At 40.3% G+C, this 19,195-nt stretch overlaps 1 protein-coding gene across 8 annotated transcripts in view; it reads right to left on the bottom strand.

The window, feature by feature from the left end:
• Nucleotides 1-8,490: 8,490 nt before the first annotated feature.
• The window catches only part of CELF2 (CUGBP Elav-like family member 2), a 551,351-nt gene continuing 540,646 nt past the window's right edge, over nt 8,491-19,195 (bottom strand). For all 8 annotated transcript variants that reach the window (XM_059471628.1, XM_059471627.1, XM_059471623.1 and 5 more), the window contains one exon: nt 8,491-16,908. In XM_059471628.1, coding sequence (XP_059327611.1) covers nt 16,781-16,908 — 128 coding nt within the window. In that variant the 3' untranslated portion in view covers nt 8,491-16,780. The remainder of the gene's footprint in view (nt 16,909-19,195) is intronic.

Raw genomic sequence — 19,195 nt, 5'->3', positions numbered from 1 at the left:
TAAGAGTAAAAGGGATACAGGAGAGCTGCAGTGCCCCGTGGCTGATTCATGCTGCTTACTTTTGCATATTAATTTGGGAAGGCATAACACAATTCCTCCTGGGCTATGCTCAGAAGAAGGTGCTTTTGATGCCTGTCAGTCTGAAAGAGCAGCACAGGCAGCTCCCCAGGCATGGCTGGGTGAGAGAACATGAAATGTGGGCAGTCTTGAGTACACCATGAACAAAAACCCTGCAGCCATCTGGGTGCCAAAAAGCCTTCAGCAGGTGAGAGCTGCCCAGGTGAAGGCAGGCCTGCATATGTGCAGAAGCAGAACTCAGGAGAACTTCCAGCACACTGATGGCAGTGCTCCTCACAAACTTGCTTTCCCAAGGATATGAGTGGATTTTGCTGTACAAAATCCAGCTTGAAGGGTTGTGTTTTGGTGGTACTTTTTTTTTGTGTTGTTGTTTCATTTGTTGTTGTTGGTTTTTTGTAGTTTGTTTTATTATTATTATTTCCTTATACCTTGAAAGCTGAAGATCACAAATTTCTAGGCAAGGCCTGAAGTGCATTCCTAGGACTCACAGGCTCCTTATCTGCAGAAGAAATGTCCCAGAGCACTGTGTCCATCCCAGCCAGGATGCTAATGCTGGGTCTCTGCACCAGGATCCCTTCCTCACCCTCCTTCAGCAGAGAATGAGCATTTTCTTCCAGTGCCCAGAGAGATGGTGGAGTCCCCATCCCTGGATGTGTTTAAAAAAAGATTGGATGTGGCACTCAGTGCCATGGTTTAGTTGAGGTGTTGGGGCATGGGTTGGACTTGATGATCTTGAAGGTCTCTTCCAACCCAGTCATTCTGTAAATTCTGTGAATTTGGTGAATGCTGTAATTGGTCAGGCTGAGGTCTGCCCTGCATGTGGTGATGCCTCTCCTCCATTCCCAGGGATGCTCCAACAACCAAGAACCTCAGTAAACTGAGCCCAAGGGCTGGCCCCACTAAAGCTCTAATGTCTCAGCAAGCATTTTGGCACCAATCCCCTGGGCTGAACTCCACAGCCCTGGCACTGTAGGAATATTTCTGTAGGTAAATATTAGGTGAGAATATTTCTGCTCTTTGACAAAGAAGTGAAGAGCAAGCAGGGAGGCGGCCAACTGTTAATAAAACACAGTAAGGCTAAAGGAGCTGAAGAAAATGGGTCTGGAGGAGAAGGGGGCACTCTGAACCCTCCTATTAATCCTGTTTGCCCTCCATGCAAAGCCAGGTTGGTGTTGTTTCTGTGTTGTTTCTTTGAGTTGTGAACTTTTTATTTATTCACACCTGGGAACACGACCTCTCATCCAGGAGCTCTGTTCCACCAGGAGTGAATTTATGGCTGCCATATGTTCCTGCAGGAGGCGCAGGAGGTGATTTATGGCAAAGAAATTACATTCTGACCCAGTGACAAGCCATTTTGCTGAGATGTTGACGATATAAACAGTCAGGCTGTGGCACAATCGTGGATACCATTTCAGTAGTTGTGGTAGCACTTACACTGCCCTGCCCACCCCCAGCCCCACTGCTGGTGCTCAGAAGTTGGCTGCAGCTGTAACTCTTTTGCAGGAAGCAGGAACACTAAAAGGGAGGGACATGGTCTGGGATGGGACTGTGCTAGGGTTTTCTTTATATTGGAAAGTGTATTTTGGCATGAAGGAAAGCTGTCTAGTAAGCAAGCATTCCCAGTCATGCAGAAGGTGTTTGGAAGGGGACAGGTAAAAGGGATATCTTACATGGGAATTTGTGGTGGTATTAACTGTGTAAGGCCTATGGTGATGACCCAGTGGGATCCACTGGCTTGGCAAATGGTGTTTGCAGAAAAAGAAAGTTAACTGACAGTACGTCTGCTTACACCATCCAGTTTTCTAGGGAACAGGGACAGGAACCTGGGATGTGGGAAGGGGAGGAGAAAGAGTCCTCCATGACTTCTCTGTCTCCCTGTGCAAATGCTGGCCAAGGACTTTGCACCTTTCTAGCCAGCATGTTCTCAGTCCCTGGCTGAGTGGTGCTGTTACTATTTCCCCTTTGCCCACCCACGTTTGCTAGAAGCCCGAGGTTTTCTGAGGTTATGTGGTGAACTGCAAAAAAATCTGGGGTCAGGACAGGAGAGCAGGAGGCCCAAAACCTTGTGCCATGAGTTGTGTTCATGCCTGCAGAAGGGAAGAATGTTTTTAGCTGACTGCAGCAGACTGACACTGGCTGGCGAGGGAATGGAGTGGGTGGGTGGATTCCTGTCACTTGCAAGTGACAGGATCCTTGACAAGGATCTTGGCCATCCTGGCAGTGCTGCAGCCACAGCTCTGGTAGGTGTTTGGACCAGTGAATATTGCCTGAGTGTGCTTCACAGCAGGGTGGTGAGCAGATATCCCAGTTCTGATTCCCAGGGGTGCTCAGAATGGGCTGTGTGACCAGTTACGTGTGCCTGCTAGAGAACTACGTGTTTCCTTTATTGGCACCTCCTGGAATTTCCTTGGTTTTATTTTATTTTCATTTTAAAGTAAAGGGAGAGGGGAATGGTATCATAATGTGCTGCCTGTCTCCTCAGCCTCAACTTGCCTTGGATTCACCCACATGTGGGAGAAATGCAACCAAAGGCAAATTCAACCTTCATATATCACACCCCTACATGTCCCATCTGTGAAATTTGCAGATGACACAAAATTTATGAGGGCTGACCAAGGATGGGGCTGTCATTCAGAGTAAACTCAGCAGGCTGGAGGAGCGGGGCCAGCAGGAAATGTGTGAAATTCAAGGACAAATGCAGAGACCCACAGCCTGGGGGGAAGAGGGGCTTGCAGAGGCTGTGAATGGGCAGGCTGGGGAGAAACCTGCTGGAAGGGACATGGGGTGGGTGTGTGTGTCCTGATGGAAGGTCACCACGAGCCAGCAGTGAGCCCTGGCAGCAAAACAAGCCAACATCCTGAGAGATGCAGCAGAGCCAGGACAGTGTGGGAAGTTATTATCACCCTCCCATCCCCCAAAAGGAAACGTACAGTAAGCCATGGATCTTCCCCAAAAAGATGCCTTGACTTCCAGGGTGGAATCTGTGAAATTTTGAGCATATAGGTTTTCATTTTTTAACTCTAAACTACTAAGACATGTGCTATACCACACCTAGGTACTGCATCCACTTTCTGGTGCCTCCAGTACGTACAAGTAATGGTCAAACTGGAGGGAGTTCAGGGGAGGGCTGCCAGCTGTCACCTGAGGGAGCTGGGCTGGTTCAGCCTGGAGCAGGGACAGCTTGGGGCACCTAAGAGTGGCACACTGCCCTGGAGTCTTTGGGGAAGTTCTCAGGAAGTTTTAGCAGGGCTTTTTGCAATGGCATCTGGCAGGTGTGAGAGGAAAGGGCATGAGCTGCAAAACTAGAGGTATCAGGAAAGGCATCTTTGCCATGAGGATGGTCAAGCAGAGCAACAAATGCCCAACGAGTCTGTGAAGTTTTCTGCTTTTTATTTTGTTATTCTTTTGAACAGGAGGATACATGGCCTGGGGATATGGGATGCTAAAGTGTGGCATGATTACACCAGGATCAGAGACTCAAGTATCACTAATTATGTGATACTTTGGCCACATCCACAAGAAATGTAAGCAATCATTTCCTGGGGATCCTCAAGGCCTAAAGCTGAATAGGATGAAACTAATGCCAGAGGTGCTCTATAGATCACGTAAGTACAAGTCCTCAGGGGTCTGGCTTTTCTGTCAGAGGGATATTCTGCATACATCTATCCCCTAAAAAGCAGTTCCAGTGCAGCTGCTGTTTTTATTGGTATGGTACAATTCCCACTTAGGGCCTATGGGACATCACCTGGGGCTCATTTGTTAACAATAGGATTCACTGAATTTCACCTTCAGCTGTCTACAAATTAGACCCCTAGAGCTCAATTTTTCTTTAATAAATGCAGGAATCAATGCCATTTGAGTTGCCCTGGAGTATCCAACATGGCCCAGGTTTAGGAAAGTGAATATAGGCCTTAAAGAGGGATTCAGCTCACAGATTCATTCTTCTAAGCTTAGGGATCCTTAGCTGAGTATCTGGATGCACCAGACTCCTATGCTTGTAGTGTTTAGGGCCCTTGAAATGGCCTGGGAGAGCTGGAGGTCATAAATGCCCCGTTCATCCTGCATTGTGTCTGCAGGAATCACAGAATTGTTTTGGTTGGAAAAGACCTTTAAGATCATTGAGTACAGCCATGAGCCCACCACTGCCCTTCTTTGCAGGGGCTGCAGTTAAACAGTCAGCAGGGTATCCTTGGGCATGGGGGCACTACTTGAGAATACTCCCTTTTGCTCCTGTTACCTCTTTTAGTCACTGAGAAGTCAGCAACACCTCCAGACAGGTCCCTCACTGCCTGGTCTTTAGCACGCTGCTTCATGTGGGAAAAACGCAGGATGCATTTTGTTACCCTGACTAGGGGAGATGGCTACAGGGTAAAGCAACAGCTTGTGTCTGCTGGGCTGAGGTTGAGGTTCCTGAGCACATGCATTGGTATCTCAATAATCTCAGTAACTGGTATCTCAATAACTGGTATCTCAACAGCTCTGTGGCCTCTGTCAGACGCCTCTGTGGGGTCACCATGGCCTGGAACAGGCCCTGTGCTGTTGCATTGAACAGTACAGCTCCTTCCTCTGTTACTGCTGCTGCAGTATCAGGTCTCTTTGGGTAAAGTTTCTTCTGATTTCCAAATCACCTCTCTTCTCCAATAGCCCCAGGTATCCTCAGGTGGCACTGACTCCTCTCTGCTGCCTCCTTCAAAGCCACAGGGCTTGAACTCATGTGTGCACCGATGAAAGCAGCTGTGTCTATTCAGAGGAGGATGGTGAATGAAAGGGTATTTTACCTTCACACATGCTTCCTATTGATCTTTAAATAATAGATCACATATAAGCAAACATTCACTGCCCTGTGTTTTCACACAAAATGGACAGCTCTACCTGGGTGAGGAGGCAGGACTCAACTACCAAAATTTCTTTAGGTGTGTTTATTTTATTGTTGAACTTAGGCTTTTGGAGATGGGAAAACTTCTAGTTATGCTGCAGAAAGAGAGGTAATGTCTAAAATTCTCCTCTTTCACATACCTACATGCCAGGAGAAGATTGAAAGGGTTTCTGGTGTAACTCTGTAAGAGTCTGCATTTTGTTAAAGATGTGGTAGCCCCAGGTGGCTGGGGCTGAGAGTAGGACAGAGAGCTCTGATCCTTTGACATGGAACCTTAGGCATTTTTGAGCACACCAGCAGAATCCCAGATGGGATGGGAAATGTGACATTCCCATGTACTGATAAAAGACAGGAAGGATGGCCCAGCCCATGGTTGGCTAGTTTGACATTAATTTGGCAGAAGAATGGACATATTGATATGGGTATAAACACATTAAAGATGAGGTAAACAATTAATGCCAATCAACATGTTTTTTAAGGGAGGAAGGGTTGTCAAACTGGATTTCATTCTTGATGTGATTGTAGGTTTTGGCCGATAAAAGTAATTGCAAAGATGGAATATATTCTGACTTTTGTATGTTTGACAGCACAACAGATTCTGATTTAAAAATTAGCATTCTACCCTATAAATACAAGGCACATAAAATGGATTAAGAATGGGCTGACATGTCAACAAAGAAGCTGTCAAAGGAGATTCGCTGTAGGAAAGTGTTGGTTTTTTTAGAGGGGGTCTGAATGCTATTGAATATTTTCAATAATGACTTGGAAGTAAATATCAAAACTGCTAATGACACTGGAAAATATTGGAGGGGACTAGGAGTTACACAGAAATGCTCTCAGTGTGGTTGTAAGGAAGCTTTCAAGTGGAAGAACAGGCCAGCAGACCACATACATAAGAACCTGGAGCTCAATGCAACCCCGAGGATTTCAGCATCCTAAAGGAGCAGCCCCAAATAATTCTGCTAATTTGGTGTTTTGTCGATTTTGAATGTTATTTTTGGAGGGACTGATGCTATCCCTGGCTGTGTCATTCAGAGGAGTAGTGTAGGGATGAAATTTTTAATTTCTGCATGTTGCACCACTTGATGTTGAAATGACATATCTGGCTCTGGTAACCCAAATTTAGAAAGAATGTCGGGGAAAAAAGAAAAAGTCACAGAAATAAAGCACAGAAATTATTCAGGGACTCAAAAACCACTACTGAGTGTGGATGCTTCCAGAGCATGATGTATTTGTTTTATGAACAAGGGATGAAAAGCAACTTGAGACCTGCTTATGAGTGCCTTTGGGGGGAAATGGCAGATGCAGAAGGGCTCTTTAATGTAGCAGAACTGAGCAAAGCCAAAACCTACAGAGAAAACATCTGCAGAAGCACAGGCAGGGATTCAGTAGATCATGCACCTCTGGGGAGTGATGGACTTTTGCCCCAGCTCCCAGTGCCTTCAGATTAAGACTGAAATATTTTGGCTGTGTGTTTGTTGATCAGACATTGGCGAGGGAGAAGTTGTTGACCTGCATGTGAAAGCTGAGATGTGGTGTTTTACTGGTCCCCTCTACTCTCTACTGAAATGGTGCTTCCATGGTGTTCTGAGGCTGGCAGCTGAAGGAGCTGATGGACCCACCAGTTTCTTTCCTACAGAGCTTCATGTCTGCTCTTCCTCCTGCCCCTTTCCAAATTCCCTCCCTCCCCTCTGTGTTCTCCATCCTGAGGCACAACAAAATGCTCAGAGTGCAATTTCTCAACCTGTTGGTCGAAGGGACAGGAGATAATGATGAAATTTTTTCTTGGTGTGTTCACAGGCAGGTTTTCAGAAGGGAAAACGCCAGCAAAACTTTGTGCCAGAAGTCAGCCAACTTTCCAAACTGTCTCCTTTTGCTGGCAGCTCAGGAATTTATGCATGTCCTGTGAGTGAGATGTCCCCAGAGCAGCCGGGGAGGCTGGGACATCACTCCCTCAAGTGCCGTCTTGAGGAAACAAGTCTCAAAGATTCAAATGCTCCTTTGTTTATGAAATAAAGTCCACCAGACCTATTGCCAATTGTTTATGCTAAAGAGCACACTCCCATTAATGCTAATGGTGCTTTGGAGCATAAATCCTTGCTAATTGATATAGGAATGTATCCCAGAAGAGTTTACTTTACTGCTGATTTAGCTGATAGATATAAATGTGTGAGAGGGAAATATTAGCATTCATGTAAAACAATTAGGTTATCAACAGGGGCAAATGATTCAGAAAATGACTGCAAGTTTCCAGTTCCCTTTAATGGAAAAAAAAAAAAAAGAAAGTCTGCTAGTGAGGAAAATCAGAGGGACTATAAATATGAGCTAATCATTGAGATTATTTAATATTTGTGTTACATCAGCAGCCCTTGAAAAGCAGGGCAGGGTTCCCACCTGAGCTCTGTGCTGATGTGGGATGGATGAGACCATCCTGCTGCCCACCAAGGCAAATCTTCCACTCCTCTCTGGTGGAGCAGTGCTTTTGCCTTACAAGGCTGATGCACCTGGCCACTGGATGTTGAGCTCTGTAATGTTTACTAAATATGCATGAATAGAAGGATACAAGCAGCAGATAGATTTCCACAATTTAATTTTTTTTTCAGATAATATAATGGCATATGAAAAGTGAGGCAGTAATGCAGTTCAAAAGAAAAAAAGAAAGCAACCCCTCTCCCTCCCCTCCCCTCATTCTCCTGGATCTTTCTGCCAAAGGCTGACATTATTGAAAGCTTGATAAATACAAGAATTATGGCCATTTCCATAAAAATCAAATTGTTTAAAATCTACAATTTTATGGCAAATATACAGCCATTGAAAGAATAATTTTTTTCAGTGTACTCAACAGTTTTACCTATTCAATTGCCATTTAATTAATGGGTTTTGATTTGAAAATTTTTTTAAGAGAAGGCTCAATACAGGAACCGTACGGTAAGCCATGGATCTTCCCCAAAAAGATGCCTTGACCTCCGGGGTGGAATCTGTGGAATTTTGAGCATATGGGTTTTCATTTTTTAACTTTAAACCTATCTAGAATCAGGAGGAAAAAAAGTCATATACCAAAAAGTCCAGTATTGTATTGTTTTATAGCATTTTCTCATTCACATATTTTAGCCATTTTTTGATTTTAGTGCAAAATCAAACATGTTTTGGTTTCAAATACAGAAAGAGATAAAAATTTCTGCATCTTAGAATCTTTTGCTGCAAGTCACTGAATGGCAAGACTTTTTCTCCCCACAGATTTCAGTAAGCCTAATTTTCAAAGTCTCCATTATTAATGAAATATCAAGCGAATTTTTTAGTTAACATTTGCCTGGGCATGGTTAAAGACCTTATACCCAGGAAGATTTCATATAACAAAAAGCGCCCAATCCTAGAAACATTTTTTGTTCCATTTAATGCTCATAAAATTTTACAGACAACAAAATCCTTTCTTAAGCTTTATTTAAGAAATCGAATACTATTATAGTTCAATATATATAAGACACATCCAGTATTGTGTTCCTGATAGCAAGTGCATAGATTTTGTTAAGATATCATTTTTATATTTAAATTTTTTTTTTATTTGTTACTCAGTAGCACGTTTCATGATCACACGAAGGGATATTCCCAGTGATTTTACTAAGAGCATGAGAGAAAAAACAGAACACAGCAAAGTAGTGAAACTACAACAGAGATGAGGAACAAAAACGATCAGGCAAACTATCAGTACAGTCGATTCCTGATAAGTGAATAATCTGATTGCTTGGTCACAATGCTTTATTCACTTATCAGGAATGATTCACACTACATTTTGTTAAACTGTTTTCCTTAGCCTAATACCTAAGAGTCACACTGGGCAAAGGCACACACACTCTGGCAGGCTATTCTTTAATCAGCGAGTCTTGTGACAGTTTGGTAATTTCCCATGGCGATACACATATAGCTAACAAAGAGACATTTTGCTAACACTGCAAGGTGCCTTACATAATTGAAATTAAAAGCATGTGTTTAAGCAGGACAAACTGTTCAGCTGCATTGCTTTAAGGAACTCATTTTTCCCCCATTGTTGAAATAAAAAAAAAAAAAAGAAAGAAAGAAAGAAAGAAAACCCTGTATCTTTCAGCCCTGAGTATTTAAAAGAAACCTAACTGCAGTATAAGTCTTCTTTTTTTCAGTTGTATTTTTGGAAGAAAAGACCCTTCACAAAGCTCTAGTTTCTTTCCTAAGACCAAGTTTGGAGGAAAAAAAAAAGAAAAGAAAAAAAAGAAAACATCCACAGCAAGCTAAAAAAAACCCCAGAGAGCAATTCTGATTTATCCATCATGCAAGTCAAGACTTACTTAACTGAATCCACTGGTGTCAAAATTATCCAAATTGAGATCATAAACTCTAGAGGTGTCAAAGACCCAGGATATATTCTGACCATCAGGTTCTGCTTTCCTGCCTGGGCTGTCTGCTACAGGCTCCTGTGGTTTTAGGTTAAACCTAGAGCTGCTTGGACCCCTGACCTCTGATAACAGACCCTGTGGGATGGCACTGGAGCTCACTGGGCGCTCCAGGCTCTTCACTTGCTTGCTTCTCATGGAAACAGAAAAGTGAAAAAAAGGAAAAAAAAATTCAGAAAAATAGATCGAGCAGTAACAACCAGGCCAACTCACAAGCCACCAGAAAATTTCAAAAGTCTTCCAAAGGCAGGAACCAACGTCGCTGCTGACACCACACGGATACACCCAGTGCGCCAGGACCTTGTTGGACGGTATTGATGGGGCTGTGTGTGTGTGTGAGCCAAAGCCAGAGCGCCAGAGAGACCAGGGGAGAGGAGACAAGAGGGACGAGTGTCGTTTGGGTCTCATAAGAGCACTTTTAAGTGGTCTTCGATTCCTGAGCATCACAGAAAGTGGGACAAAGGAAAGGGATGGGGGCGTATGGCTTGAATTCCAGAGAGCACTCACCAGTGCTTCTCTCTCCTCCTTGGGTTTGGTTTGGTTGGTTTTGTTTTGTTTTGTTTTTTCCCCCCCCTCTCCAAATTGTAAGGTTTGTATCTGCGATCAGAGGAGAGAAGAGACTTTCTGTAAACCAGAACAACATAGATTTTTCTTTTGCAGCTTTTATTTCATCATGGTAGACACCGGTTGGGGGAGAGCAGAGAGATTCTTGTGAGGAGGAAAAATTATAGGAAAGGAAAGAATAAAAAAAGCTAAGAGCCAAGTGTAAAAAATAATGAGAAAAAAAGTGCTATGGTATTTCTTTAGTCCCTTTTGAGATTTGTGTAATACTATCAGCCAATGCTGAGAATGATCTTCTTTGTAAGCCCACAGCAAAAATATCACCCATTGGAACAATGGGGGATCTTTTTTCCATAATTTATTTCTCCTTTTTAAAATTTTTTTTCTTTTTTTTTTTTTTTTTTTTTACTTCCATTGGCTTTAGCAAGAAAGTCTTCCTGTGCTCACTTGGATTTTGCTATATATTTTAAAGTATTGTATGTACAACTGCACATAACAAGCTTGATCACCTGGTAAGATTTTGCAGGCTCTCCCAGCCCTAGTTAAGACATGATTAGTTTCTAGGGAGAGTTTGACTAACGCCATATGCCATCAGATTACTGTGCAGTTTGGAAAAAATCCCACGGCTATATCCTCCTTTTCTTGAATGTTTCATATGCTTCTGCAACGTAGTGGCAGAGTATTATTATTATTTTTTTAACAACTAGGAAGAAATGATCTCCATAATCCACATTTTCCAGACTGACTGAAATGCCACAGCAAAACAAAAAAAAAAAAGAAATCTTTTCAGGTGTCTTCTGTGTGTTTGTGTGCAGAAGGTTTTGCAGTTTGAAGGCTAATAAAAGCTACCTTCAATAGGACTTTGCAGGAAACTCATTTAAAATGCTTCCTGCACCAAGAGATTATGCAAGTGATAAGGCATGACTAGGGGGAGGAAAAGAGAAAAAAAAATAAATTCAAAGAAACCAGAATATGTCTAAAATGTACAAATCCTCTTTTGCCCCCCAATCAGCTATTCACTTAGGTGGAATCGACTGTATCTTTTGTACACAACCAACAAATAGAGAAAAAAAAAAAAAAAACAGGCACGTGAAACAGTGAGGTGTGCAGATGTATTACCAACACAGAATGACCACCAACAATACAACACACAAAGTAGAGAGACAAGTATTAGGAAAATGGTTTAATATTGGAGACAGAAGCAAAAAACTGCATCACACAATAACATACGTTACAAAAATAAGTCTGACTGTTTCAACTACACGGTTATGTTCACAATGAGGACAGAAGAATCAGAAAAAACTCTGATCTAAACAGCAAAAAAGCAAACCCCTAACGTTTTAACTAATACATTTATCCACGCAAAGTGACCGAGTACTCCTAATTCTAATTACCTTATTGTGTAACTGCACGATACAGAATAAAAAGTGAAACTTACCGCTTTTGTTAAGACAAAATTCTAAACACTAGATATAAGCAAAGGGAAAAAAAGAAATCAAGCCAAAGTTTTGAATTCTCGAAACAAAACCAACTCTCTTTCTACCGTCCAGAAATCAAACTTGAAAATCAGTCATGATCGAGGGGGCCCACGAGAGTAAGCCACAAAAATTTCCATTTGTTTTTTAATCTCCAGTATAAAAAGTTCCACTGGTACAAAATGCATAAGTACAATCAAGTTGTAGAAATAGGAAAGCCTGCTTTTTTTTTTGCCTTTTTTTTGTTCTTTTTTTTTTTTTTTTTTGGCTCAAATTCCATCAAACAACAAAATCCAAATGCATCAATAAAACAGAAACAATACTCAAATGGTCTTACAGTTTCCACTAGATTGCATTAACTTTGGCTTTTCTCAGACAATACTTAAAAACTAGTTTGTAATTCTAAACAAAATGATAGTATTATTAATCTACAAACAACAATTCCCACAGCACGAAAAAAACACAAATACATAGGTTTGTTTTTTTTTTTTTTCTTTTTGTATGACATTATCCAAAAAGGTAATGAAACTACAGGATATTTTTTTCCTTTTGTTAATTAGCACTTAAGATAATAAAAACAGAAACAGTAAAATGATTCCAGAGTAGCACAAGCCAAGGAACTGTAACCCCTATGGTGAAAGAAAGATGAACTTGTTACTCCTTTGAGGACTGCCATTTCATTGCAATTAGCTAATTTGTTTGATAAAACAACTAGTCTAGTCTTTTGATTAGAATTTTGTAAAGCAATTTCCCTTGTTTTACTTCCTCTCTTATTAGGCCCTTGCACCCTTGCAGCTTTTACCTTTCATTATTTTGAAAGAGAACTGGTAGATAATTTGCCTCCCAGGAGGTGTACGTTTGGGTTTTTGGTTTTGTATTTGAATTTTATTTTTATTTTTGAATTTTAAATTTTTTTTATTTTCCAGAGATGGACACTTTTCTAAGCAATGACTCATCTCAGTTGCCTGGAAGTACAGAAACATTCCTTGTCTCCCACTGCTAAGCCAATGTCCTGTGGAGTAATTCAGGGCAGCCTGGTGTTGAGTTACACTGCCCAAGGACCAGAGGCATCACCGCTCTAACCGGACTGGAAAACCCACAGGACACACCAGGGCATCTACAAAAGCTTTGGAAATTTAGACGGTGGGTACAATGAGAAAAATTAGTGAAACAGTCTCTAAACAATCCAAATGATGATCTCATATTATATATATATATATGTACATATATATAATATAACGTACGTGAGATGATACTTTGAATACGCACAATTGCTGCAAGTAGTACAAAATAGCCCTCAAAGGGTGTAGGAAGGCCCCAGCAGTAGTAAAAATGTGAGAAAAGTATAGATCATTTATTTATAAGTGCATGTGCTATAAGAAGGAAACTTTTTTTGCATCACTAGAGGCTAGTCCTTTCCATCCCAGGGCTCTACATAAAGAAGCATTTAAGTTGGGGATGAGAGACAAGAGTGCACCAGCTGATGTTGCTCATATAGGGCTTCGTTTTTAATTTTAGGTGGCTTCAGATATAACCAGATAGAACTAGGAGGTGGAAGAAGTTATGGCACTTTATGACCTGTAGCAGGTACTGCTGCTCACACACATTGGATTGGCAATGAATTTGCTGAACCGGTGGCAAAGAACCGAATTTGGTTGTTGGTCACTGTTTGTGCGGTAGGAACGCAACCCAATCGGACTTACAAGGCAGTGAAAAGGGCTACCAGCATCTCTTTTCTGGCTCCTGACAAAGAGCTTCCTCCAGCAAACACCCCCATCAGTCACACAGACATTCCCATGGACCACGGGCACGAGTAAAGTTACTCCTCTCTGAACGAGTGTCTGCGGGAGTAAGCCAGGATATTGCCGTGACAAATAATGGCAAATAACACCAAACATTACAGTGTATGTAAACTTTATCCATAAAAAGTAGTTTAACTGCAGTGCACACTGAATTTTCACCCAGGAAGATCTAGTGCATCTGATTTAAGCAAAAATTCATTTATTTAAATTACAAAAATATTATTATTCTTTTTTTTTTTTTTCTCCTCAAGGTTTTCAAATGGTGGATTGACCGCTCCTGGTTGGGAGTGGCTCATACAATAGATAATTAAAGAATTGTTTTCTTTTTCTTTTATTTTATTAATACTGAATAGCATATTCCAGCAGCATATTAAAAGCTCTTTAAGAAAAGACAAAATCCCCAAAATCTAAAAAGGAAAACCACAAGTTAATTACGGTTTTAAATAATTTTAGTTATAGATACAGAAGAAATTTAGACAGCAGTAAAATATTTTTGTCCTTCAGATCTGCCCTGTGCATTGTTCTGATTTCAACCATGTATTAAATAAACCACAAAAAACTAAGTATATATATATTTATAGATATAGATATATATATAAAAATAAACAGCAAAATGGTGAATGTATAAAAGGTATTAACACTCAAGACAGCTCTGGGTGGAAAGGGTTAAAAGTTCAAAACTTTCTCACCTTAGAGGTTTCCATACAATATGAAGAAAATACATAGTGAGGTTTGCTTTCACAGCATTGATGTGTGCAGAGTGGTTAAAAAAGTGAAACATGGGCACTTATACAATGTTTTACAAAAAACATCAAAGAGAAATAACAAACAATAACAATTTCAGGCAACAAGACCACAGGATAGCAAGTTAACAAACTTTTTAACCTCTTTTTTTCTTTAAATATTAGGGATTTATACAAAACACATAATAAAATACCCATGTTATCAAATTACTTCACACAAGAAACACACTGAAGCTCTAGGAAGAAAGTACCTTTGGAATTTGGCACTATAGTTTCACTGATTTTTTTTTCTTTAAAAGAAAAACTGATCACATTTTGCTGAACACAAACACACCTAAATTGTTCACAATAAAAAAATGACATCAATGCGTCACAAGCCAACACAAACTTATTCTGGAATATTTTTTCATTTTCACATGAAATTATTTTTTTTTTTTAAGCAAACAACTTTTTTTTGTGTTTTTTTTGAATCTTCTTTTTGTTCTTGTTGTTCAAGTAAACCAATTTTAAACTTGTCTTTTTATAAACATAGAACACTTAAGACCATAAGACTCATGATGAAACCACAACTTAATTCACAGAAGCACCAACGTAACACATTTTACAGTAACCTTTCTTCTGTACATTGAAACAGTATAAAATATAGGTAATTTCATGTGCATTAAACCATGGATTGTCTAACTGTGAGTCAGTTCAGCAAAAGGTGACACAAGTAGGTAGCATTTGCCCTAAAACAGGGTAAATATTTTCTTATACTAATCTACAAAAAGTGGTTCTATATATATACTTTAATGAGAAAGTGAGCCACCTAAAATGGCCTTATCAAAAAACTTTACACTGCCTGAAAAATGTAAAAACTATTACAGACCTCTAGAGACTTAAAATCAGACAGTTTTATTTCTCAAACTGTTTTGGAAGTAGTCTGTTAGAAACCAACATTCTGTGCCTCTGGACACATATTGCTATTGTCACCAGTGACCAGGCAGAATGCCAATCCCTGTATAATACTTTCAAGTCTGTTTTTTTTTTATTTTTTTTTTTACGAAATGAAAAAAAAAAAAAACCAAAACCAAAAATCAACCAAGAAAAATACCCAAACAAAAAAACCCAAACTAAATGAAACAAAAACTACAAGGAAAGAAGAAAACCAGAAACCAAAACTGAAAAAACAAAAAGGAAAGAAAGAAAAAACATTTTGCCACAGGTTGTTTTTAAATCCTATCATTAATTTATCTAATAATAAATTTCAGTCTTGCATGAATGCAGCAATGTTTTTTCACATTGACTTCCCAGAATTCATAGCTAGATGAGGTCACATGCAAATTTCAAAGGTCAAACTAGGTCAGTAGGAGAACCAAATATGATGTGAGGTCAGAAAGACATCAGAAACAATGACGGGACGATGAAACTTTTTTTTTTTTGAGACGCCACAGGGACATGCTAGGCAAACGATGGGCTAACGGGCATGGAGATGTCTAGGGAAAAAACAAGGAAGAGGAAAAAAAGTTACACAGAATCTATGCAGCACAAACAAAATCACTTTTATGGGTGCAGGAGAAAACTAATGCAAATCTTTTATCAGTAGAGCCTACGAGCTGTTCACATAATTTGCATTAACTTACAATACTTGTCAACAAGAACACAATGGAGCCCCAAAAGAATCCATCTGAAAGGAGTCAGAGAGAATGGATTCCTCTTTGGGGAGAAAAAGAGAGGAAAGAACCAGTTTCTACAAATGTAACAGAAAGGTACAGGGGGGGCAGGGGGAGGGAAAGGGTCAGACAACCAAACTTTAAACTAGGTAATGGAAACTACGAACAAAATAACCAGACAAATACAAACAAGAGGATAAAAGCATGAACTGCAAAGGGTGGAGGGTTCAACAGTGAAAAAGCGCCCATTCTTGGCACAATTACTCTAGAGACTACTTCAAAGGATCTAGCTAGCATAGAGAGCTGCTCTTTAGGTATCCAATAAGTTAACAATAGGCAATAAATAAATTCCATTATTTCTGAGGCAGTAAAAATTTTGTATAAAAATAGAAATGCTTTTTACAAATAAAATTTACAGGCCTGTGGCTTTCTTTTTTTTATTATTATTAAATTTATCTCTCAAGAAACATCAAGTATTGTCACTCATTTTATTTTATTTTTTTTTATTTTAAACCCTGTAGCTTTAGAAACAGATCTCTAAATCTTTTTTACATTAATCCTTTCCAAAAAAACAAGAACTTAAAAAAAATGAAATATAAAGACGACCAGTGTAAAATCAGACTAATATATAACAATACGTTGATTTGAACCGAAAAAAAAATCAGATCTTCTCAAAAAACAAGTTGATGTAGTGGAAAGACTTATTTCAATTTTTGTTGCAAAATAAGTGCTTCAACTGGCATGAGGCCATTTTGTTTAACCTATAAACTGCTGGTGCCACCCTGGTAAAATACGATCCATCCATAGAAAACAACTTTTATTGTGTGCTAATGGCACCAGGGTTCACAGAGTTAAATTGCACATTTTTTTTGTGTCTGTGTGTGTGTGCTGTTTGGAATTTCAAGACATTTATTTTTGTTTCGAAAAGGAGATAAATTATGCTGCAAAACAAAATACAGTAACACAACTCAGTAATTACTTGGCAAGGAAATGGGAGCCAAGTGCAGTAAGGACAAGTGGGGAGATGGAAGTGGTAACTGTAAAAATAACTGTCCCTTGGTGAAGGTTGGCTCTATGTTCTTTCTTAACCCCCCTGCAGAGGACAGGTTTGCTCATGGGACTTACCCTAAGAAAGCTAAAATAAGAGCAGTAAGCATCTGGGGTTAAGATCAGTAAGGTTTGCTGTCATTTTTGGAGCGTTTCAGCTGAACCTTCAAGCGTTTCATGCCAATCTGAAAGCCGTTCATAGCCTGGATAGCAGCTTGTGCAGAGACCGGATTGTCATAGCTAACAAAACCTGCGGGACACAGAACGGGAGAGAAAGTCAGCTCTGGGTTACAACAAATGTCAGGAGGCACTTAGTTAGAATTTTATGATTGCTATTTATTTGACACATTCACCTGGCTTTCAATTAGTTCTTTGATCACATTTCATATCCCATTTCCTCTCCCGTTTCCTTTTGCCTTCCTCTTTACCTACATAATGTTTCTTTACTAGCTGGGATGCAGTTGGCCAATTTTGGTGCAATGCAGTTTCCATTTTGTTATTTATATTCCTACCTTAGAGACTGAAGATATTTATTACTGTAACACTTTTCAGTGTAGTATCTACATACCTCCCAGTCTATTAGGAAGTGCTATTTAGGCCAGTCTGCAAAAGGGAAGCTGAAACAGCAAGCCTGGTTACAGAATAAGCCCCCAAAATTCCTAAACCCACTGGCACACCTGGGCGTGAGTTCATGTGTGTTGTGGAACCCTCATCTCCTTGGGCTCAGCCTAGGACAGTTGCAATATTAATATTTTGTAATTTTACAGCTCCTTCCATTTCAAGATCTCAGGGTACCTTAATGTTAGTTAATTCAGGCTCTTGGTCCCCAAAGGGGTATGCAAACATCAAAATTAAGCAGCATCATAAAGACAATGGTAGGGTTTGATGAGAACTCCAAGATCTGCTCCTTGCATGTGAGCACTAACTAGGAGGATAATGCTTGCTTGGGTAATTCAGAATGGCTGGCCTGGCTCAGATTTCTTTTCCCTGGGAGACTGAAAATGTTCTGTTCATAATATATTCAAATCTTCCTGATTCTGGAAGCTCAAAGTTCATTTTCATATCTGGGCCTCCCACTTGTAATTGCAAAGCTCACCTAACTGCTGCTCTGCCTCAGCTTGGGCTAATTATTACTGCACTCAGCCTGCTGCTGTGCATCTGCTTTGAAATGCTCCCTCTTCTTTCCCCTTGAATTTGCCTTAACATGTATCCCCTCATTCTCCTAAAGCAGGGATGCCACACACTTTGTCTTCAGTCCTAACACAGGGGCTTCTCAGTGCCTCTCTTTCCTCAACCAGCTTCATTCATTTGTGCTTAGTGCCTGTGTACTTCTTGGATTCATTACTTCTTTTTACCTCTACTTTAACCTATCCTTTTATGGCTCTTGCACTGCTGCTCTCTTCCAATTGCAGAGTCAGAGTGTTATTTTGCTTTCCCCACCGCATAAAATCTTCCCCCCTTCTCAAGGTATCCTTGTCCAGCTGTTCTCCTTCATAGATCATCCCTATGGTTTCACCTTAAATCAGCTTCACCAAACTATTTAAGTTAAGACTCTTGTCTGACAGCTCAGGCTGTCTTCTGTTCCTTCCACTCAAAACCACCTCTCATTTAAACCTCTGCCAACCTTCTCCTGGCCAAAGCCAATATGCTCTATCCATATTGTCCTGTGGTTGAGTATTTGTTACCTCCTTAAGGGATAATAAATGTTCCTCCATACCTTCCTTGGTTTTAGTAACTCTTACCACTTCCTCACTTTCTCCCTGAGGTCATTCCCTCTTAAATTTATTGCCAGATCCTGAAGAGCTTCATCACTCTCTTCCTTTCTTCCTTTCCCCTATTTGGTTCTAGGAGACCATATCTGTTCACATTACTCCAATCATTACCTTAGCTCTGTGTCCTGGGTCTCCCTCCCTGAGCTCTAGGATTGCCTCAAAGCAAAGGGAACTGGCAGGAGTTGGGGGGCAGCTGTAGCACTGTCCAGGCAGATGCTCCACAGCTGAGGTGTAGCTTCTCCTACCCACCTTCACAATTCAGCATTTCCCTCTACAGCTTTCCTGACCTTCACTTTATTCTCATTACTGCTATGAACTTAACATCAATTCCTTTCCTTTGTACCTAGTTTTATCCACCTGGAAAGTAAGCAAGTGATCTAAACTTGTCACTTGGCATCTGTGGATGGTGAATGAAGAGAAGGAAGCACACTGCTGGCATCAGCCCCTGTCATTCAATTCTTATTTGGATTCACAATCTGTCTCTCTACACAGAATGCAATACCTGCATTAGCTTGTTACGCTCTCATCTTCTTCCTTATTGAGAACCTTCATTTATAAATCTTACTGAAGAATCTAGAATTCCTTCCCTTTATTTGTATTTTTCTGATTGCACCCATTCATCATTTTTTGTCTGAATTTTAAACCACAGGTTACATACAGTCAGAATGATGTTTCTTATTAATTCTCAAAGATCCTGTCATGACAATTCTGATTTTTGTTTTAGATCTTTGAGTAGCTCTATAATCAGGATAAATAATTTTCATC

This window comes from Ammospiza nelsoni, chromosome 5 (assembly GCF_027579445.1).
Source record: "Ammospiza nelsoni isolate bAmmNel1 chromosome 5, bAmmNel1.pri, whole genome shotgun sequence".
NCBI classification, from domain to species: domain Eukaryota; kingdom Metazoa; phylum Chordata; class Aves; order Passeriformes; family Passerellidae; genus Ammospiza; species Ammospiza nelsoni.
The sequence above is the reverse complement of the archived record's forward strand: the minus strand, read 5'-3'. Positions and strand labels throughout refer to the sequence as shown.